The following is an 18,888-nucleotide window of genomic DNA, read 5'->3' on the forward strand; positions in this document are numbered from 1 at the left end:
GTAAGAAGCATGTGAATGAAGGTTTTCTGTGGGGCGTCTGAGCAGGAGGAACAGGTCAGTCCGGTCTGCAGACACACCTGGTTCCTCGATGGCCAACGGGAAAAAAACCTGAGAGGCGTCGACCGAAAGAGACGAGGGCGGCTTCGGTCTCACCTCCACCTGCCAGAAAACACGCTGCGAGCTGCCTCACACACCGCCGACAGACAGAAACACCAACGACAGACAGACATGGACAAACTCGCAAACCTCATTGGGGACAAAGTGGGTGAGTAGAGAAAAGGTGGAAGGAGAACTGATTTGTGTCCTCGCGGTCCTGAAGCTCGGCTTACAGTCACCTGTCGTCAGGTGGAAACCTGTGTCTCTCTGTCTCGTGTGTCAGAAGCAAACAAAGATCATTTTTCATCAAGTCATCTGGATCAAACGAGGCAGAGACTCTCAGTTTCTGCAGATTCTGAACCACTGAAGCTGAGTCCGAGGGTTTTAATGAGAGTTAAAACATTTAAAAGTGTTTAAATGTTTGCATTTTAATGTCTTTGACCGTCTCATTAGTGTTTCAGCTCCATCTTTAACTGAAACGTCTTGTGTTCACTTCACCTTGTTTTCCTGGTTTGGTCCATGTTGTCACCTTGTTGTTGTGCTTTTCTTTCTTTTGACGTCCTGCTGCTGCCAGCTGACACACAAACACATTTGTAATTCGTAGGGGAACTGGTCTGGCTTGAGAGTCTAAAGACCAGTTGCTTTCTAGTAGACGAGCTAGTTAGCTACAGCTAATTAGCACTAAACTGCAAAACACAAGTCTTTAGTTCTGCAGGTATTTGGTCACCAACCAATGAGCCGGACACATTAACACACTGACCTGATGAGAAGTTATTAGAGTTCATCCTGGGGGGAACATGAATGACAACATGATGCCGTGTGTTCTGCAGGAGACATAGTGACGGAGGCAGCGAAGGACATTCTGGGTGTAGGTGGCAAGGACGAGGACGAGGACGACAAGAAAGGAGGAGTGCTGGCATTTTTTGGAGGCAACAAAAAGGAGGAGGAGGAGGAGAAGAAGAAAGGAGGACTGTTCTCATTTGGAGATGACAAGAAGAAAGACGACGACAAGGGAGGATTCTTCTCGAATCTCCTCGACACAGACGACGATAAGGAGAAAGATAAAAAATCAGGATTTACAGGTCTCTTCACTGAACAGGGGGGGCCGGGTGCTGCTGGCGGGGACCAGGGAGGAACTGAAGGAGGACAAAGTGTAGGAGTAAGTGACGGAGGTACGTATGGAGAGCTGCAGACTCCTGTGGGTCTGTGGTCAGAGACGAACAGCATCATTTTAAAGGTCCGGTGTGTAGGATTCAGTGCCATCCAGTGGTAAAGGTGTAAATTACAACCATGTGAACAGCCCCTTACCTCAGGAGAACCAATAAAACCCCCAAAGTCCCTCTCTAGAGTCAGGGTTTGGTTTGTCCATTCTGGGCTCCTGTAGAAACATGGCGGGGCAACATGGTGGACTCTGGACGAGGAGCTGCTCGCTCTGCAGACGTAAAGATTCCTCCTAAATCCTCCACACTGGACCTTTAAAATCCACATGTTCCTGATGAGCGACCTCTAGAGGTCATGTGAGTAATGACGTCCTCTCAGAGGAAACGCTAGAAGGAAGTAGAATTTTTAAATTTAAATTTAATTTACTTTATTAATCCCACGACTTGGGGAAATTACTCTCTGCATTCCACCCATCACTGTTGAAGAAACACACACAGGAGCAGTGGGCTGCAATCAAGCCCCCGGGGAGCATTTTGGGGGGTTAAGTGCCTTGCTCAAGGGCACATCAGCCGGCTAGTGGAGGGGGAGGGAATACTCCACCACACCCAATTTTTTTCTGCCAGTCCGGTGGGGGAATCAAACCAGCGATCACAAGACGCTTCTCCAACCTCTAGGTGTTTCTCAATCCTGGTCCTGGAGTACCACCACCCTGCATGTTTTAATGTTTACGTGCTCCAACACACCTGATTCAGATGCTCAGCTCGTTACTGGGCTCTGCTGAGGCCTGATAACGAGCCATTCATTTGAATCAGGTGTGCTGGAGCAGGGATACATCTAAAACATGCAGGGTGGTGGTACTCCAGGACCAGGATTGAGAAACAGTGCTCTAGGCCACGGCTGCCCCCAAAACTTCTTGGCAGTGGTGGGATCAAACCCACACCCCCGAAGAGACTGCAGCCTTAATCCAGCACCTTAGACCGCTCTGCCATGCTACCCTCTAACAAACAATGTTCGTTAGCACAAAACTGATTGTAACACCTTTAGACTCTGCATGTGTGAGGAGCTGCGAGAGTCTATGAGGTACATTTACACAAGAGGAGTATCAGTACTTCACCTGTGTACTCTCTTTCCATGGGATTCTCTGCTTTTACTCCACCTGACAGCTTTAGTTACTTTACAAACTGAGATTTTACATTGAAAACACGAGAAGAGAAACTCTAAATTAAATTAATTTGAGTTTAAACAATCAGTTGAGTCAGTCAGTTATCAAGAAATGAGCCACTTTTAATTAAAAACATGTTTCAGTTTGTCAAATGTGACGACCTGCTTGTTTTCTCATCTGAAATGAGAATAAACTGAACATTTTAGAGTTTCAAACGGTTGGTGGGACAAACACATCTGAGGCGTCGCTGTGAGCTCTGGATAGCTGTGACGTGTTTCTCTCATATATTAATCATAAAAATAAAAATAATAAAAATAAGAAGAATATAATCAGCAGATTAAATCTTAGTTAGTCAGCCAAATATAAAACAGTCAAAAATCAGGTCAGCATGAGTAATAATATGCAGTATAATGGAGTACTGTGTAACATTTTAAATGTAATGGAGTATTTTTTTACTGTGTAGTTTTAGTACTTTCACTGAAGGATGTCAGTATTTCCTCCAGCACTGACACAGTAAGAGCACCAAGTATTAGGACTGTCCCAAACCAAACAGCAGAAATGTTTAAACGAGTCCGCCGTCTTTTGTTGTTTCAGATCTGTTCAGCGATCTGATGGATGTGGCTGAAGAAACGTCTAAAGGACAATAAAAAGACAGAAACTACACCCTGACCTGTGAGGAAACCCTGTCTCTGCTGAAGAGACGACCATCCTCATCCTCAGCCGTCAACTTAAAGACTTTCCTTCAATTTTAATGTTTATTTCTCTTAAAATATGACACACTGACAGCATCCGTCCATCAGCTGTCCCTGGAGCTGCACTCAGTCTTTAGGAAAATACATTTATTCTGTTTCTGGGAGTGAGACGTGGACGTCAACACGCCATGGGTCAGGGATTACAGAGGAGAACCAGCCTCACAGTGATGTAAACTGTCCCTGAAATAAACTGAGTACAGAAATCTCGTGTGTGTGTGTGTGTGTGTGTGTGTTCAGAGCTGGATGTGGAACAGGGTATCTTAGCTTAGCATAAAGACTGGAAACAGGAGGAAACCTGTCAGCGATCTCCTGTCACATCACATTTGTTTATTGCTTAAACAGAAATGTAAAGAACATGTTTCTCATGCTGGATGGACACAAACTCAAAGCTCTGCACACATTTCAGAGAAGTCTGAATCATCCAGCTCTTCACTGACACACTTTATTTTTTCCCGACGCTTCACTATCAGCTCTCTGGAACAACCTTTTCCTCCAGAGGATCGTCAGTATGAAGGCCCGTTTCTGTTTATTAATCCCTGATTTAAGCTCTTGTGTTGGCTTGTTGGAGGAGTTACAGACAGACGGTGTCAGAGAGTTCATGAACACGAGATCCTGTCCGACCAGCGTTCTCACACTCGCAGCGTCTGAAGGAGGTATATATACACAGATATACACAGACACATGTACAGATACACAGCGGGGTACAGATCCTCTCCGGACAAAACCAGTCTAACCAGTCCACACTGAGGCAGCTGGGATCTGGTCTGTGTGAAGGAAAATGTTGTATTTGGTCGACTCGTGCCCCCCCAAGGAAAGCTGTCTGGGAAGGTTTGTTGATGCAGAGGAGAGCAGAGAGATCATCACCACAGTGTGAACGCTGACCGATGCTTCCTGCGATCAGTCCTTTATCTGAGCTGGATCTGGTTCACGCCCAATGATGGTCGTTCTGCAGCCAATAACAATATGTGTGATCAATTGATCGGCTCTGTACCTAAAACAAGGAACAAGCGTCTTCAGGTCGCCATCAACACATTCCTCTGACAGGAGACACTCTGTCCCATAATGTCTGGAGGACAGCACAGATTATCACCTGTGCCCTTCATCGCCTCGGCAACGGAGCTCCTCTCCCTGTCCGAAGGGCACCAGTTTCCCTAAACAGCTGCAGACCCCTCCCTTCACCTGGATCCTGAGCTGGTCTGAAGACGACCCCTTTGCCTGACCACGACCCCGAGGCCCCCACCAGGAGACAGTCAGAATGTAGCTGAGTGACAGAAAACTCCTTCACAGTCTGGACGTCCGTTATCTGCAGTCTGTCAGCGGGGGAACTGGAGGTCCAGCAGAGTGAAGTCCTGACTGACGGGGACGCTGTTCTCGTCACACAGGAAGTGGCTCCGGACGGTGACGGTGAAGATTTTTCTCGGGAGGGAGAGGAGGGTCTGTAGCCTCTCTGCCGCCACCTGGATGTGCTTCACTTCTGAACCTGGAGCTGAGAGTCAGACAGCTGAAACAGACTGTGAAGCCTACGAGCTCCATCACACCTTTAACAGATAACTGACGGAGGACAGGTGGAGAACGACGTGTGAACACTGGCCTGACTTGAACTGACAGATTCCTGAAATGTAGTTAGAGACAGTCGCCTTGAATCACCTGCACACAGGTGTTCTGTCTGAAGGTGGGTGGAGCTATGCTGAGACTCGGCACAGTTCGTTCCAGACAGGACACCTGTGGAGGTGGACTGTGGGCGGGACGGGGATCAGATGTTGAACCTGCTTTTCATACATTCATCCCACCAACATTTGCTTAATCAAACAACTGTCAGATGACACGCAGCACACCTGGGGCCAGGTGCAGGGGTTTGTTTCAGAAAATGCTGTAATTAAACCTGCTACCTGCTCTGTGGCCACTTAATGAGCTGCACCTGTGCAGTCTAATACAACCGCTCTGCTAACAACGTGTTTCTGGTGACAGGTAAATTCAATGCTATGTTCATTACTGACGTAGTTAAAGGTGGTGTTGTACTGGAACACACCATGTTCAGGTGTTTCTGATGTTTTGTCCTCCATATTTACATACATGTATCTCTGACACTGAAGGCATCATAAAGTTGATGTTATACGACTGAGACTGTGTCCCTAATAAAGTGGCCGCTCTGATTAAACTGAAGAAGCCAGATTCAGAGATTCATTTCAACACCTGAATCACCACAAATATGAGATGTAACACAGTATTTTACAGCGTGGTACTTCTACTGACACAAAGGATCTGAATACTCAGTCTGTGTCTCACCTGAGCTCTTGTGGAGTTTATCGGGTGGAGCCTCGAGGATCTTCAGCAGCGGGACAGGAGGAACCTGAACACACACCTGACCGCTGCCCTGCCCACTGACTGTCAGCACACCTGGCCTGAAACAAACACACACACACACACACACACACACACACACACACACACACACACACACACACACAGAGCATGATATTTTGAGTTTAAGTGTAAGACAAAGTGAAGTCCCACCCATCAGCAAAGATCAAGCCTCATGATTGGTCGCTGCTGTCACTCTCAAATTGACTGACGTGTCTTTTAACACAGTAACTACTGCCAAAATCATCATTATCATATAAATCATTTAATTATATAACATAAGTAATAATAATTAGTCCTGTAAATGTCCCATACGTATAATTTAGTTTGAATTTTTGTCTTCTTTGTAAACGTCGTGTTTAAAAAGAGGAACTGAACGCAGCAGCCGTCCTGTGGGTTGCACCTGTAGTAGCGGCGGACGGCAGTGTGGGGCAGGCAGGGGTAACAGGGGCCGTAGATGCCGTTGGCGTCGGTGTCGAGCTCGGACGAGCAGCGACCGCAGCCCGTGTACGTGACGTCGCCGCTCAGCGCCGCCAGGATGTCATCCAGCCCCGTGGAGCTGTCCAGGACCGGCTGCGGTGCATTCTGGGAAAGCACAGAATCCTGGAAGTGGAAGGCGGTGACCTGGACTCTGAGCTCCACATCACCTGGAGCAGAACACGAAACATTTGACCATCATGTTAACGTGTTTCTCACATGTCTGCAGCTGCGTTTACCTGTGCTGTGGCTCTGGGCTCGACTTCAGCTCCTGCAGCTTTGGTCTACCTGTGGTGCTCCTCAGGGTTCAGGTTTAGGTCCTGTGTTACTTTTAGCCAAGCTAGCGTCATGGTTCAGAGAGGCCAATGCTGGTCGGTCAGTCGGCACTTTAGTCCTGACTAAGTTGTCTCAACAATTACTGGATGCATTGCATGAAATCTGGTTCAGATATTCGTGGTGCCCAGAGGATAAAGTCTGTACTAACTTTAGTGATCCTGTAAGTTTTATCTAGCTCCATCATGTGGTTTCCTCTGGAGTTTTCAAAATAAAACTCTTGGATAGCTTGCAGTTCACGTGTTCACGGTTTGCGTTCCGTCTCAATGAGCATCACAGCCTCACAGAGCTGCTGCTGCGGCTCTTCTTCTTCAGACAGCCGGCCCAAATCTGTTTTTCAAATCCAGATTGATTTTAGAAAGTCTGAACAGCAAAAACAGACGTGAAATGCAGTTTTTGCAAATCAGTTTGAAGCCACATTTGAAATGTGATTTTGACGTGTTTCACAGCGACATCGAGTCCAGAGTGACGGAAGTGAATCAGAGCAGCTGAGCAGACTCCATGTTGCTACGAGCACATGGATGGATTGGTCTCCACTCTCATGCTTCTGCAGTAACTGCACGCATTTACTGACGCCTGCGTCAGACAGGTTGGTGACACAAACCTGATCTGATCACAGTGCAGACAGTCTGTCTCAAAGATCTGATTTCAGAAACAAATCACATACACGCAGCTATGATGTTCCTCAGGCATCACTTTAAGGTCCTTTCTTTCTAATGACACGTCCTCAGCACTGACTGGTCCTGCCTGAAGAGGGCGACAGAGGAACACTTTGATAATGGAAGTCGAGGTTCTCTGTGATGCTCAGAGACGCATCAAAAGAGCTGAAGTGACATTTTTGTTAACGTGTTTTGATGTTAATGACTGAAGGCTAAACTTGGTTTGGATTTTGATAATTTGACAAACTGATTGGTCACCAGTCTCACACACAGGAAGCAGTTCAGCACAGTGTCACACAGAGGCCTGAGAACACTGACATGAACTGGATATCTGCAGCACAGTCACTGTTACCATGGAAACAAATCTCAGTTTGGCAAATATGTCAAACAGTGTCACATACAGTATGAAGTGGAAACTCTTTACATCAAATTAAGTTTGGGACAGAAATAGAAAACCTTCTTTTTCTTCATATATTTTCATTCTAAAAGCATGTACAGTGGCTGACCAGGCTGGTGATGGAGTGATGCATTCAAAGAGCGTGGTGCGTTTCAGAACTGTGCCGGTGATACGAGATAGAAGCAAAGATTGTGTCTGAATGTACCTGCTGCAGGTGAGAAAATGAACAGATTGTGTTTCCTGTGTAAAAAAAATAATGTCGGACCAACGATCTGACTGCAGATCATCCACAGCTTGCCTACTTTAAACAGTTAACTCTGCAATCTTTATTTCAATTTAATCTCACGATACTCACCGCTGTATTTCTGGGACAGCAGTGTGTCGAGGTCCAGCTCTACACTGCTGCTGTTTCCTGTCTGAATGCGTTGTGGTTGGAGGAAGCCCCGCGCCCGGCGGCTGGCAGGGTCCAGAGGCTGGACGGTGCTCCAGGGGGTGGAGTGCAGCTCCGGGAGGTCGGCGGTCAAACCGTCTTTCACCAGGAGGACGTGGAAGTCCCAAACAGCCGCTGAAGCAAACGGAGGATTTAAGACTGAGCTGAGCTTTAAGGTTGGTGTAAATGTGTGTGTGTGTACCTCTGTCTCGCCTGAAGCGAGGCAGCCAGTCCACAGCTGCTCCCCACAGCAGCAGCGCCCCCTGCTGACCATCTGGCTGCTCCACGGTCAGGACGGCCTGCTGCTGCACAGCCGACCTGCAGCGAGAGTCCGCCTCGCTCCGCCACGCTAACAAAGATCCTTCAGTTACACTCTTTAACATCTTCACGATCAAAACGTCACAATGAACCAGCCAGCTTTAGAGCATCCAAAGGTGAGACACAGGGATCAGGTCTTAGACCACTGCTGTTCTGCATTATTAATGTTGATATTAAATGAATAATATTAGTCAAAATCTAAAGTCAGTTTTTATGCTGATGACACTGTTATTAATTGCAATAAGTTTCCACAGAAACTCTCTCTCAATGCTGGTAAAACTGTGTTACCCATGATGCTGCTGTGTAACCAGCCAATCATATTCCTTCACTACCTTTAAAGTGGCTCAGCTCAGCGTCACCTGACACTCTGTACCTGTGACCCACTCACCTGTGCTGAGGTGTGTGTGTATGACGCGCAGCACGGCGTGAACCAACGTGTTGACCCTCAGTGACCTCAGGGTGGCGTAGGGGAGGCGATTCAGGTCCTGAGGGGGGCGGAGATTCAAAGACACCAGCAGGGGGCGCCGCTCCCGAAGGAAGCCACACAGAGAGCTGAGAGAGCGAGCATTAACATGCTGAGGAACTGCAGAGAGAGAGAGAGAGGGGTCAACTGAACCAGAAGCCAACAGGGGGTCACTTCAGGTTTGACTCAACTCAGGAGGCAGCTGATTGGTCGTAGGTGGGTCTGCTGGTACCTGGTGGTGAGGTGGAGGCGGTGATCTGTCCCAGGTTGAGCAGTTTGCTGCTGAAGGTTGACTGCAGCACCGTCTCTCCTCTCCACCTGTCTTCATTCAGCTGCAGTCCTGATTGGAAGCCAACACAACCAAAACTCACTGAGAGGAGGAAATGACCACGAGGGGTGTGCACGCCAACATACAGCGCAATAACATTCATTTGCATGTCCTCATGAAGTAGGCGGTGCTGGAAGCTCGGTGATGTTGTGACGACCTGCAGGTCGTTCAGTGACGACTGAAGGTTGAGTTCATGCTTCATGTTTATAAGAGGAAGGTCTGTTGGTGTTGTCTCGCTTATAAACCTGGATGGTTTCTCTGTTACCTGAAAATGTTGCCTGTCACCATTGATCAGAATGCTTTAGGGCATTCAATCGTTCGCAACTGGACCTCGTCAGTTTGTCTTAGACGACGTTTCGCCTCTCATCCGAGCAGGCTTCATCAGTTCGTACGCAACCAGACTAGATAGGACAGCTCTGCAATGGTGTTAGGTTCAAGTATCTATCCCCTGAGTGAGGCCAACCCCCAAAACCAAGAATGGTATCACTCTATTGTGAGGCAAACGATCCCCCCATTAGGGCGGGGTAGGGTGCAACCCTTTGGTGTCAACAACAGTCGTTTGCCTGGTTAGTCTCCTATTGTTGTCATTGGGAGGCTCCTGGAGCCATGTGTGAATGGCTTTGTTGTTTATCCTCAGAGGCTAAATCTTTGAATCTCTTAGGGAGAGATGAAAGGACAGCATTGTATGCGGGAGATAGGTGGTGTCTCAGACCTCCCCCTCTGTTCAGAGATGGTTTTTCAACCTTGACATAGATGGCTTCTCGTACTCCTCTTTCAAATCATCTGTCTTCTCTGTCCAGAATATGCACATTTTTATCCTCAAAGGGGTGTGCTTTCTCCAAGGAGAAACAATGACCTGGATGAATGAGAATATTCACAGCCATTGATCAAACTCTAACTGTACATGAAAACACTGAACACATCAATGAGTCCCTCTCTGTCCCAGCTCAGACTGAGACGTGGCAGATCTATGAGTCTGAAGGTTTATCAGACACAAACACAGTCCACAGAGGTCAATCACACTCAGACAGGACTGTCGTCTGTCCATCCAGACAGTCCAGACAGATGCTAACGAGCTCGGCCGTGTTTTGTACCTGTGATGAGCAGCACGTCTCCAGGACCGACTGTCAAAACCCAGAACGCCGCTCGCCGCCACAGCACCACCTTCATCTCTACGCCTGACTGGTCCGTCACTACAACGGATGCCAGAGGAACGAAGGTCCCCGCCGTCGGCCCGGACTTCACCTTCGATCCAACAAATAAAAGACCCCAACAGACGGAATGCAGAAAGTATTTAGAAAAACATTAAATATTCACTGAAGGATTTTTGCCACTTTGTGTACTTATACATGTTTACATCCACCTCGTTGGTCCAGACTGTGATATCTCAACATTTACGAGGTAGATGGTAAATTACATACAAGTGTTCACGATCCTCTGACTTCATCTAGCGCCATCACCAGGTCAACATTTGAATGTGTCCAATACTTTGGATTATAACCGAACGTCTGCAGAGCTAATTATTCCCATCAGCTTCAGCTGTGCTTTATGTTCACTGCTAATTAGCAAATGTTAGCATGCTAACATAGAAAATGAAGAAGTAAACATTAAACTTGCATTACATCAGCCTTTTAGCGTTATCATTGTGAGCCTGTTAGCATGCTAGCTTTAACATTTGGTGCAAAGCGTGTACAGCCTCACGCTGTCGGCTGCAAACTCTTAATTTGATTTATGAAACCATGATGGAAGCCAGATCTTAACATCACCACTCACCTTGACCTCTTTCAGGTGACAGGGGTGAACCACTGCCACCAGAACTGAGTAGCGCACCCCCCACTTGTCACACCGGATCAAAAGTGTGGTGGGACCTCGGAGTCCGGTGGCGGCGGAGCCGTCAGGCGGCACCGCAGACGCTTCAGTCCTGAGGTTTTCTGAGGTTCGAGCTTTCTTGAAATTGGGGGATTTGGAGGGGGAGGCTTGGACAGCTGTGGTATCCTGTTGCTTGGCATCCTGGGAGCAGAGCACCCCATCTGTGGTGGCCTCGAGGACAACGCCGCCTTCCTCCACCCTCGGGGTTGGGCAGGGTTGGCTGAAGAGCTCTGCAGAGGCTCCAGGTGACGGGGTCACAGGGCTGAAGAGCTCCGGGGTGCTGGAGGAGATGGATGGTGGCGACTGGGCGTCTTTAGGTGGGGTTTGAGGAGGCAGGGTTGTCTCAGGGCTCGTTGCTGATTGGATACCACGCTTGCCTCTCAGGATTACTGTCTGACTCAGAGTCCAGCTGCTGAGGTATTGAGTCTGGGCAGACAGAGGGGGGGCGGCTCGTGACTGGTTCTCAGAGCAATGTGGATGTTCAGGTTCTGGTTTCTTTGGTTCAGATTGAGCTGCAGGGAAGCAGCTGTCCAGATACTCATGAACTGAAGACGAACACTGGTCCTCCTCTCCAGGGTCTGATTCTTTATCTCGGCTCAGAAATCTCTCTGCAGGTCTCTGACTGTCGGACAGGAGATCTACGTTATCTGTGCTAAATCTGCAGGCAGATCCTGTTCGATCCTCCTGTGCTTGTGACACCTCCGTGATCCAATCAGCGTTTGAAAAGGAGCCATCCTGATCCTGGCTTTGTAAAGTCGCTGCAGGTGGACCAGATTCAGTGTTTTCCCTGCTGGATCCGACATCCTCCGACGAGAATTTTGCTCGATTTCCAGCCTCATCTGAAACATTCAAACGTGCAAATAATTTGTTTTCACTTCTACCACTCTCACATCTGTCCGGTAAAAATGAAGCTACCACTAGCAGCCAGTTAGCTTAGCTTAGCATAAAGACGTGGGAAGAAGCTAGAATTTTCTCTCGATCGATTTGAACTGAACATATTCTACGTATAGCAAAAAATAATTAACAAGACTACTGAAGTCAAGGATATCGAATATAAATTAGACATAAATAAATGTTGGTTGTTTTAACGTGACTACTTTTGACAGACAGAACGCTGCGATGCATTAAGTGTGAATAAATTAATCATTCACAATTAAAGCAGCAAGCAACGTTCCTGTTGGGACCCTGAACGCCTCACCTGCAGGCCTCAGACGTCCATCCTGCCAGGTGAGCTCCAGGTGTCTCCAGTCGGCAGGGGGACGCTCGTCAGCCCCAGCTCCAGACGTCGAGGCTGGGCCAGAGGAGGGAGGAGGAGCCCCCAGGAAGACGTGGACCTTTGGCCGTTCGCACATGACGTCTGCCGAGAAAAGTCAAAACAGATTTAAGCTGTAAGTCCTGAAAAGTGTCTTTAAAATTTAAACTCGCAGAGCTAAATCCTGAGGATGTGAGACGTCTTCACATGAAGACCCACCGTGTCAATAAATCTCAGCGTCCTTCACAAAGACGTTTGTTTTCATGTCTCCTTCTGAAGGGATGAGGGAACGAATCCACCCCCCCGCTCACAGCTCAGCGTGTGTTATCTCATTTATTCAATCTAAACTTTCGTAAGTTTGTTTCCTAAAATGCTGAAACTTTTTCTTTAAAATAATATTGAAAGTAATCGTCTTTATTTGTAGAGACTTTAAATCCAGCAGGGCTGCGACAAACAAGAGTTTTCACCACTGACTCGTTACTCAGACACACAAATGAATGTAAATGATTTAATATTGGTGCTGACTCGCTCAGGACGAGGCAACGCGCTCGTTAACGCGGTGGATGTGCAGGAACACGGAGCAGGCTGACTTCACACCTCCTGGGGGGGTTTGCTGCATGTTGCTGCTCACAATCACTGCAGAACAAAATGTGTCTCCAAACTGTTTCTGCAGCTTTTAGTCCAACTGAACGACATGTCAGATCTGACACGAGCATGACTCAGCAGAAAAAACAGTCGGCAGCGAGGAGGCACCGCCATCACGATGGTTTCACAGCTGGTAACAATAACCAGGAAGAGCCGCTGACTCCCCACGGCTCCACCAATCAGACGGCAGGCTGCTGGGGGGAGGTGAGGATCAGCTCGGGGGAAAAAAAGCGATGCAGACCCATTTTAAGATGGTGGTTTCACACCAGTCTGATGTGGTTCAGATTGAGACTGGTCTCCAGGCCTCAGTCTGGAATATGATTTCTAGTTCGTCTGTAGACCAATAAATACACGTGTGATGATAAAGAAACTGTGAGCCCAAAAAAAAGATCATTTAATCAGTTTTCACCTCCTCTACTGTAAAAACAATAAAAGTCTTTACTTATTGGCCTTTTCCTGTGGTTTTCATCACATTTTATAATCTTCCTCATACGACCACCTAACATCACATGACCAAAGTTTAGGTCACGCGATGACAGCTAGGTTATCTCCATGACAACTGAGCAAACTCCACCAGCCCAGAGAGGCGTGATACGATTGAAAAGGCATTTAAGCTGCGTCAGTCATCAGGTTGTTCGGGCTGCAGAGCTCATCCTGCCTCCAGGGGGCAGCAGCAGCACTTCGGCCTGGGTTCAAACACACGGATGAAGCACAGACTGAGAAACTGAAGGTTTATAAAACTGGTTTAAAGGAACCCGGAGCTCAGGACGACTGTGATGGATCATAAAGACCAAACGTCTGCCTGGAGGGAATGAAATCAGTCCGAGCACCGACGGATTAATTCAGAAAATCATCAAAAAAAGACTTTTTCACTTTCACATGAAACGTGTCTCATCAAAAGACAAAATCTCAACAGAAGCTGTCGCTATTTTCAGACTGAACAGACTGACCCAGCAGGTTGTTTCAGACGCCTTCATCATCATCATCATCATCATCGTCAGTGTTACAGGTAATCACACCTGTCCAACCTGCTGCTGACAGCTGCTGTCAGTCTGTGTACACCTGCAGCCTTTGTTCCTCCAGTGCAGGGATGGCGACTACTAGAATATTACACTCAAGTAAAAGTTCTATTACTTTGAAGAAGTTTTACTCATGTAAAAGTACTTGTGTGGTCAAAGTAAACAGTCGGCCAGTTAAAATGTTACATTTTCAAAAAGGTGTCTATGATGATGAGGATAATGTTGTAGAAGTATTCAATAAAACTTTCCACATGATTTTTGGTTTTACTCTGAAGGCTGGCGAGGTCGGCTAGTTGAGATAAAAAAATACTGAAGTAAAAGTAAACGAAATAATCAGTAAATGAGTTGAAAGGTGAATTTTAATGTCTTGGGCCTCTGAGTCATGACATAAACAGACTGTTTGTTTCTGTTTCTGTTTGAAATGATGAAAACGTCAGATCAAAAGTTTTACTCATATAATTCACTCCAGACATCACAGAACTGTGGAGCTGCACAAATACAAATACTCATGGAAAGTAGAGTACTGCAGGTATTTTACAGATATTTTTCAGATGTCTCCCTGATATTGTCTCAGATATTTTTTATTTATTTTACAGATATTATTTTGGATATTTTCATGAAATCTTTCAGATATTTTTCATCATATTACTGATAGTACTTATGGTATTTTTCAGATACTTTCTTTGACATTTTTTTGTATATTTCATATACATCAGTGCAAAATAGTAAAAAAAAAAAAAGTAAATGTACTTAGTTACTTTCCACCTCTGGTTGTTGGTCATTAAAAATGTAGCAAGTTGTGACACCTGTCTGGCTCCTGTTCTGTATGTCACCTGTGTGGTTCCTGTTCTGTATGTCACCTGTGTGGCTCCTGCTCTGTATGCTACCTGTGTGCTTCCTGCTCTGTATGTTACCTGTGTGGCTCCTGCTCTGTATGTCACCTGTGTGGCTCCTGCTCTGTATGCTACCTGTGTGCTTCCTGCTCTGTATGTCACCTGTGTGGCTCCTGCTCTGTATGCTACCTGTGTGCTTCCTGCTCTGTATGTTACCTGTGTGCTTCCTGCTCTGTATGTTACCTGTGTGGCTCCTGCTCTGTATGTCACCTGTGTGGCTCCTGCTCTGTATGTCACCTGTGTGGTTCCTGTTCTGTATGTCACCTGTGTGGCTCCTGCTCTGTATGTCACCTGTGTGGTTCCTGTTCTGTATGTCACCTGTGTGGCTCCTGCTCTGTATGTCACCTGTGTGGTTCCTGTTCTGTATGTCACCTGTGTGGCTCCTGCTCTGTATGTCACCTGTGTGGCTCCTCCTCAGGTTTAGCTGGGGGCCTCTTCTCTGCTCTCAGCAGTCATGTGTTTCTGTTCAGTTACGGGTTGAGTTACTAACAGTTCCTCTCTGCTTTCTCCACCTGCTGCCTTCGGTCAGCTGAAGCAGCTGAGACGTGACTCCGATCAGCTGGACACTTCGTTCCCGCCTCGATCATAACCACTGAGGCAGACACATGATATAAACTTTCACGTTTAATGACCAAGGACTCTAAGTTTAGAAAAGAAGACATTTAAAACCCCTTGCATTACACACACACAAACACACACATAAAATGAGACACACTTTTTAGATAAAATACATTTCATTACTATTATTATTATTACATTATTCATAGAAACTAGATTTAGTCTATTTCATATTTCACCGCCCGGGGTTCAGTTTATAATTCACTTTGTTGGCTGAGTCAGGAAAACATTTTTGTCTGAGGCGCGCTCCCGAGACGGTGACGGGAACCCGCATTCGGGAACGTTAAATGCATCCTGTAGAAACTATTTGCTTTCAAAATAAAAGCGCTGACTGCATGTCTTTCTTACCCTGAGTCTTTTAAGTTGTTTCAGATGACAAAATGTCGAATTTGCGTCTAAACTATGAAAACTTGCCAACTACATCAAAAATAACACATTCATTTTTCATGCTTTGATTGTCTATATTATTTACTATTGATGGTTTGTTATGTTCTACTTATTTTTAATGTTGTGTTTGTCCATGTCTTGTGTTGGATTCTATCCCTTGGTGCTTTTCTTACTTCCTTTTTGTTTTGAATATTTGCACATGTGTGTTCTGTGTACGTTTTGATATGACAGAACCAAATCAAATCAAAAACTATTGACATGATAATTGGTATTTTCAGAGACTGGCAGATTCTGAACAGCTGTTGAAATTTGAGTGTATTGTGTATGCATTTTGCTTTTATAGTTCATCTTGTTAATACACACACACACATCTATAGTTCATCTTGCTAATACACACACACACACCTCTTTCCTTGAATTATTACCAATTTCATGCCAAGTGAAAGTGATTTGAATACTGATGTATATATCGCAAAATCTGGAGAATACTAAAAAAATATTTCTGCTACAATAACATTAAAACTAATAAAAGTTTTCTGGAGGTATGCTTTTATTTTGAGTATTTAAACCGGAAGTGTCGTTTGTACCAATCCTAGAGCGCTCGATGCTGCCTTAATCAACGCTAAAACTACGGAAAATAAGTCAAATAAGTAAAAAAAAAAAAACATATCTGAGACATACGCTTCACCTTTTACCTTTGTTTCCGGTTGCTGTGTCTTATGGTTGCGTGTAAACAAGTTTTTAACCGGTTTTAAGGCGCTAAAGTTTAGCTAGCCTACGCAACGTTAGCCTTCGGGCCATTTTCACTTCTTCGTGTTTAGTTTGACTCCGCGCAGCCGCACGTGCACACACCGCCGCACGTGCACACGCTGTCACGCAGCGGTGTAACAGGAAGGGGCGGCAGGAAGGAGGAGCCGCTGCCGCGGTGCAACTTTTTGTTTTACCCGCTGGGTTTCCTCGCCTTCCCGCAAACCCTCCAGCTCTACTCCGCCTCACACAGCTGCCCGGGACGGTAAACTACTTTATCACCGAACAATGTACCGGTATTTCGGAGAGCTTCTCACCCGGGGAGCGGGCAGCGTCCTGGCCTCGGGCTGCTCCGCCGCTGCCGCTGCTGACTCGGCTCTCCCGGCGTCCGCGTCCCTGCTGCGCTACCGCGGCTACAGCCAGGCCGTGGACCGGGACGACGACCCGAACTTCTTCACCATGGTTGAGGGCTTCTTCGACCGGGGAGCCGCTATCGTGGAGGACAAGCTGGTGGAGGGCCTGAAGACCCGGGAGAGCCCCGAGCAGAAAAGGAAGCGGGTCCGCGGGATCCTGAAGATCATCAAGCCGTGTAACCACGTCCTGAGCGTCAGCTTCCCCATCAAGAAAGACAACGGAGAGTGGGAGGTGATCGAGGGCTACCGGGCTCAGCACAGCCAGCACAGGACGCCCTGCAAGGGAGGTGAGACCCGCACCGGGATTAGACCGGAATCATCTGACAGGAAGATGATCCGAGGGCTTAGGGTGCAGGGAGGGTCGGGACGGGACACCAGTTTCAGGATATTTGACGAGTTCTGTAGGAAACACGCATTTAAGGAACTTAGAAATAAAACTTTTAGTCAAGTACTGCTGACAAGTACACTTTTCAGGTACTTAACTGAAGTATTTCCATTTTCTGTCACTTTGTACTTCATTTATGTGTCAGCTGTACTGACTGCACAAAACAAGATTTTACAGATTAAATTACAGTAAAAATAACTTTGAAAGGTTAAATTAGTGGTAGTCGTTAGTACTTCAAACTTCTGTTATGGGTTCATTTAAATCATTAAAAAAAGATGAGAGAAATACTTTTACTGCATGAAGCTGACAGTACTGCAGTACTTTCACTGCATTAGGCTGACAGTACTGCAGTACTTTCACTGCATGAAGCTGACAGTACTGCAGTACTTTCACTGCATGAAGTTGACAGTACTGCTGTACTTTTACTGCATGAAGCTGACAGTACTGCAGTACTTTCACTGCATGAAGCTGACAGTACTGCAGTACTTTCACTGCATGAAGCTGACAGTACTTTTACTGCATGAAGCTGACAGTACTGCAGTACTTTTACTGCATGAAGCTAACAATACTTTCACTGCATGAAGTTGACAGTACTGCAGTACTTTCACTGCATGAAGCTGACATTACTGCAGTACTTTCGCTGCATGAAGCTGACAGTACTGCAGTACTGTTACTGTACTCTACTATAACTCGGGCAGTCTGACATGTGCAGATTATTTTTGTCAGAGATGAATCTGCAGATTTATTAACAGTTCATTCGTTGACATTTATGATGAAGACGAGCAGAAACCACAAATATTTCACATTTTTGTATTGATGGTCACTGGAGTTACTCATCAATTATCAGAATAGCTGTGGATTAATTCTCTTTTCATCAGCTGATTGTTTCAGATCTAGTTTTGTGACACGAGTCTCAGCACTTTGAGAAGGTGAACTTAGTTACACACATAAAGATCACGATCGAGATCAATGAAATAAAAGTTTCTCAGATGTTGTTTTAGTTGTTTTCGTGCTGCAGCTCGAGGTCTTTACACACCTCCCAGAAATCACTTATATGATCAATATCAATAATTATCTGTTCTGTCTGAAGCCAGTATGATCAGTGATAATCTTCCTCTCACAGCAGAACGTGAAGACAAAGACAGACTTTATCTTCAGATTAGCAGCACTAATGTTAGAGAGCCTTCATCAAAAGATGTAACAGATCCTAAAACCCTTCAGAATAAAAGTCGCCAGCTGAAGAATCAGCCTGAAAAATGGGAGTTTAGACAAAATGTGTGTGTGTGTGTGTGTGTGTGTGTGTGTGTGTGTGTGTGTGTGTGTGTGTGTGTGTGTGTGTGTGTGTGTGTGTGTGTGTGTGTGTGTGTACACTGCATGTTAAGGTACAGAGTTGTGTTATTCTTACAGTTCTGTACATGTTGAACGGGGCGTCGGGCAGGTTGAAGGTGGTGGAGTTTCCTCCTCTGACAGGAATGTTGACAGTCTGGTCGTGTGTGTGTGTGTGTGTGTGTGTGTGTGTGTGTGTGTGTGTGTGTGTGTGTGTGTGTGTGTGTGTGTGACCTCAGGTTCGTTGGTCTGTTGACTTCAGAGGTGGAGGACGTGTGCAGATCCTTTACTGTAGTAAAAGTACTAATACTACTGAAAAGAATACTCTGGTACAGTAGAAGTCCTGTGACTGTTCTATAGCTGATCATTAATTATCTGTCAGTCCACTAATTGATTC

The 18,888-nt window shown here is 46.2% G+C and overlaps 3 protein-coding genes across 5 annotated transcripts in view; 2 read left to right on the plus strand and 1 right to left on the minus strand.

Moving 5' to 3' along the window:
* On the plus strand, positions 1 to 5,305 carry LOC121613530. Its single transcript, XM_041946964.1, has 3 exons — positions 1 to 265; positions 927 to 1,268; positions 3,014 to 5,305. The coding sequence occupies exons 1-3, from the start codon at positions 16 to 18 to the stop codon at positions 3,064 to 3,066; spliced, it is 645 nt and encodes a 214-aa protein (XP_041802898.1). The 5' UTR covers positions 1 to 15; the 3' UTR covers positions 3,067 to 5,305.
* Positions 2,452 to 16,427, minus strand: shld2 (shieldin complex subunit 2). 3 transcript variants are annotated; one of them, XM_041946925.1, is made up of 12 exons: positions 16,309 to 16,427; positions 15,015 to 15,207; positions 12,005 to 12,163; positions 10,711 to 11,645; positions 10,032 to 10,182; positions 8,842 to 8,949; positions 8,535 to 8,729; positions 8,031 to 8,177; positions 7,754 to 7,963; positions 5,936 to 6,179; positions 5,458 to 5,573; positions 2,452 to 4,657 (listed from the first exon to the last, which is right to left on the minus strand). In XM_041946925.1, the coding sequence occupies exons 3-12, from the start codon at positions 12,156 to 12,158 to the stop codon at positions 4,485 to 4,487; spliced, it is 2,433 nt and encodes an 810-aa protein (XP_041802859.1). In that variant the 5' UTR covers positions 12,159 to 12,163; positions 15,015 to 15,207; positions 16,309 to 16,427; the 3' UTR covers positions 2,452 to 4,484. The 3 variants fall into 3 exon arrangements, with proteins under 3 accessions (XP_041802859.1, XP_041802861.1, XP_041802860.1); XM_041946927.1 differs by lacking the exon at positions 8,031 to 8,177; XM_041946926.1 differs by lacking the exon at positions 15,015 to 15,207 and having other exon boundaries at positions 16,316 to 16,385.
* The window catches only part of glud1a (glutamate dehydrogenase 1a), a 19,333-nt gene continuing 16,839 nt past the window's right edge, over positions 16,395 to 18,888 (plus strand). Inside the window, exon 1 of the mRNA XM_041946944.1 lies at positions 16,395 to 17,067. Within this exon, the coding sequence (XP_041802878.1) occupies positions 16,656 to 17,067 (412 nt within the window). The 5' untranslated portion in view covers positions 16,395 to 16,655. The remainder of the gene's footprint in view (positions 17,068 to 18,888) is intronic.

Source organism: Chelmon rostratus, chromosome 11 (assembly GCF_017976325.1).
Source record: "Chelmon rostratus isolate fCheRos1 chromosome 11, fCheRos1.pri, whole genome shotgun sequence".
Classification (NCBI taxonomy): Eukaryota; Metazoa; Chordata; class Actinopteri; order Chaetodontiformes; family Chaetodontidae; genus Chelmon; species Chelmon rostratus.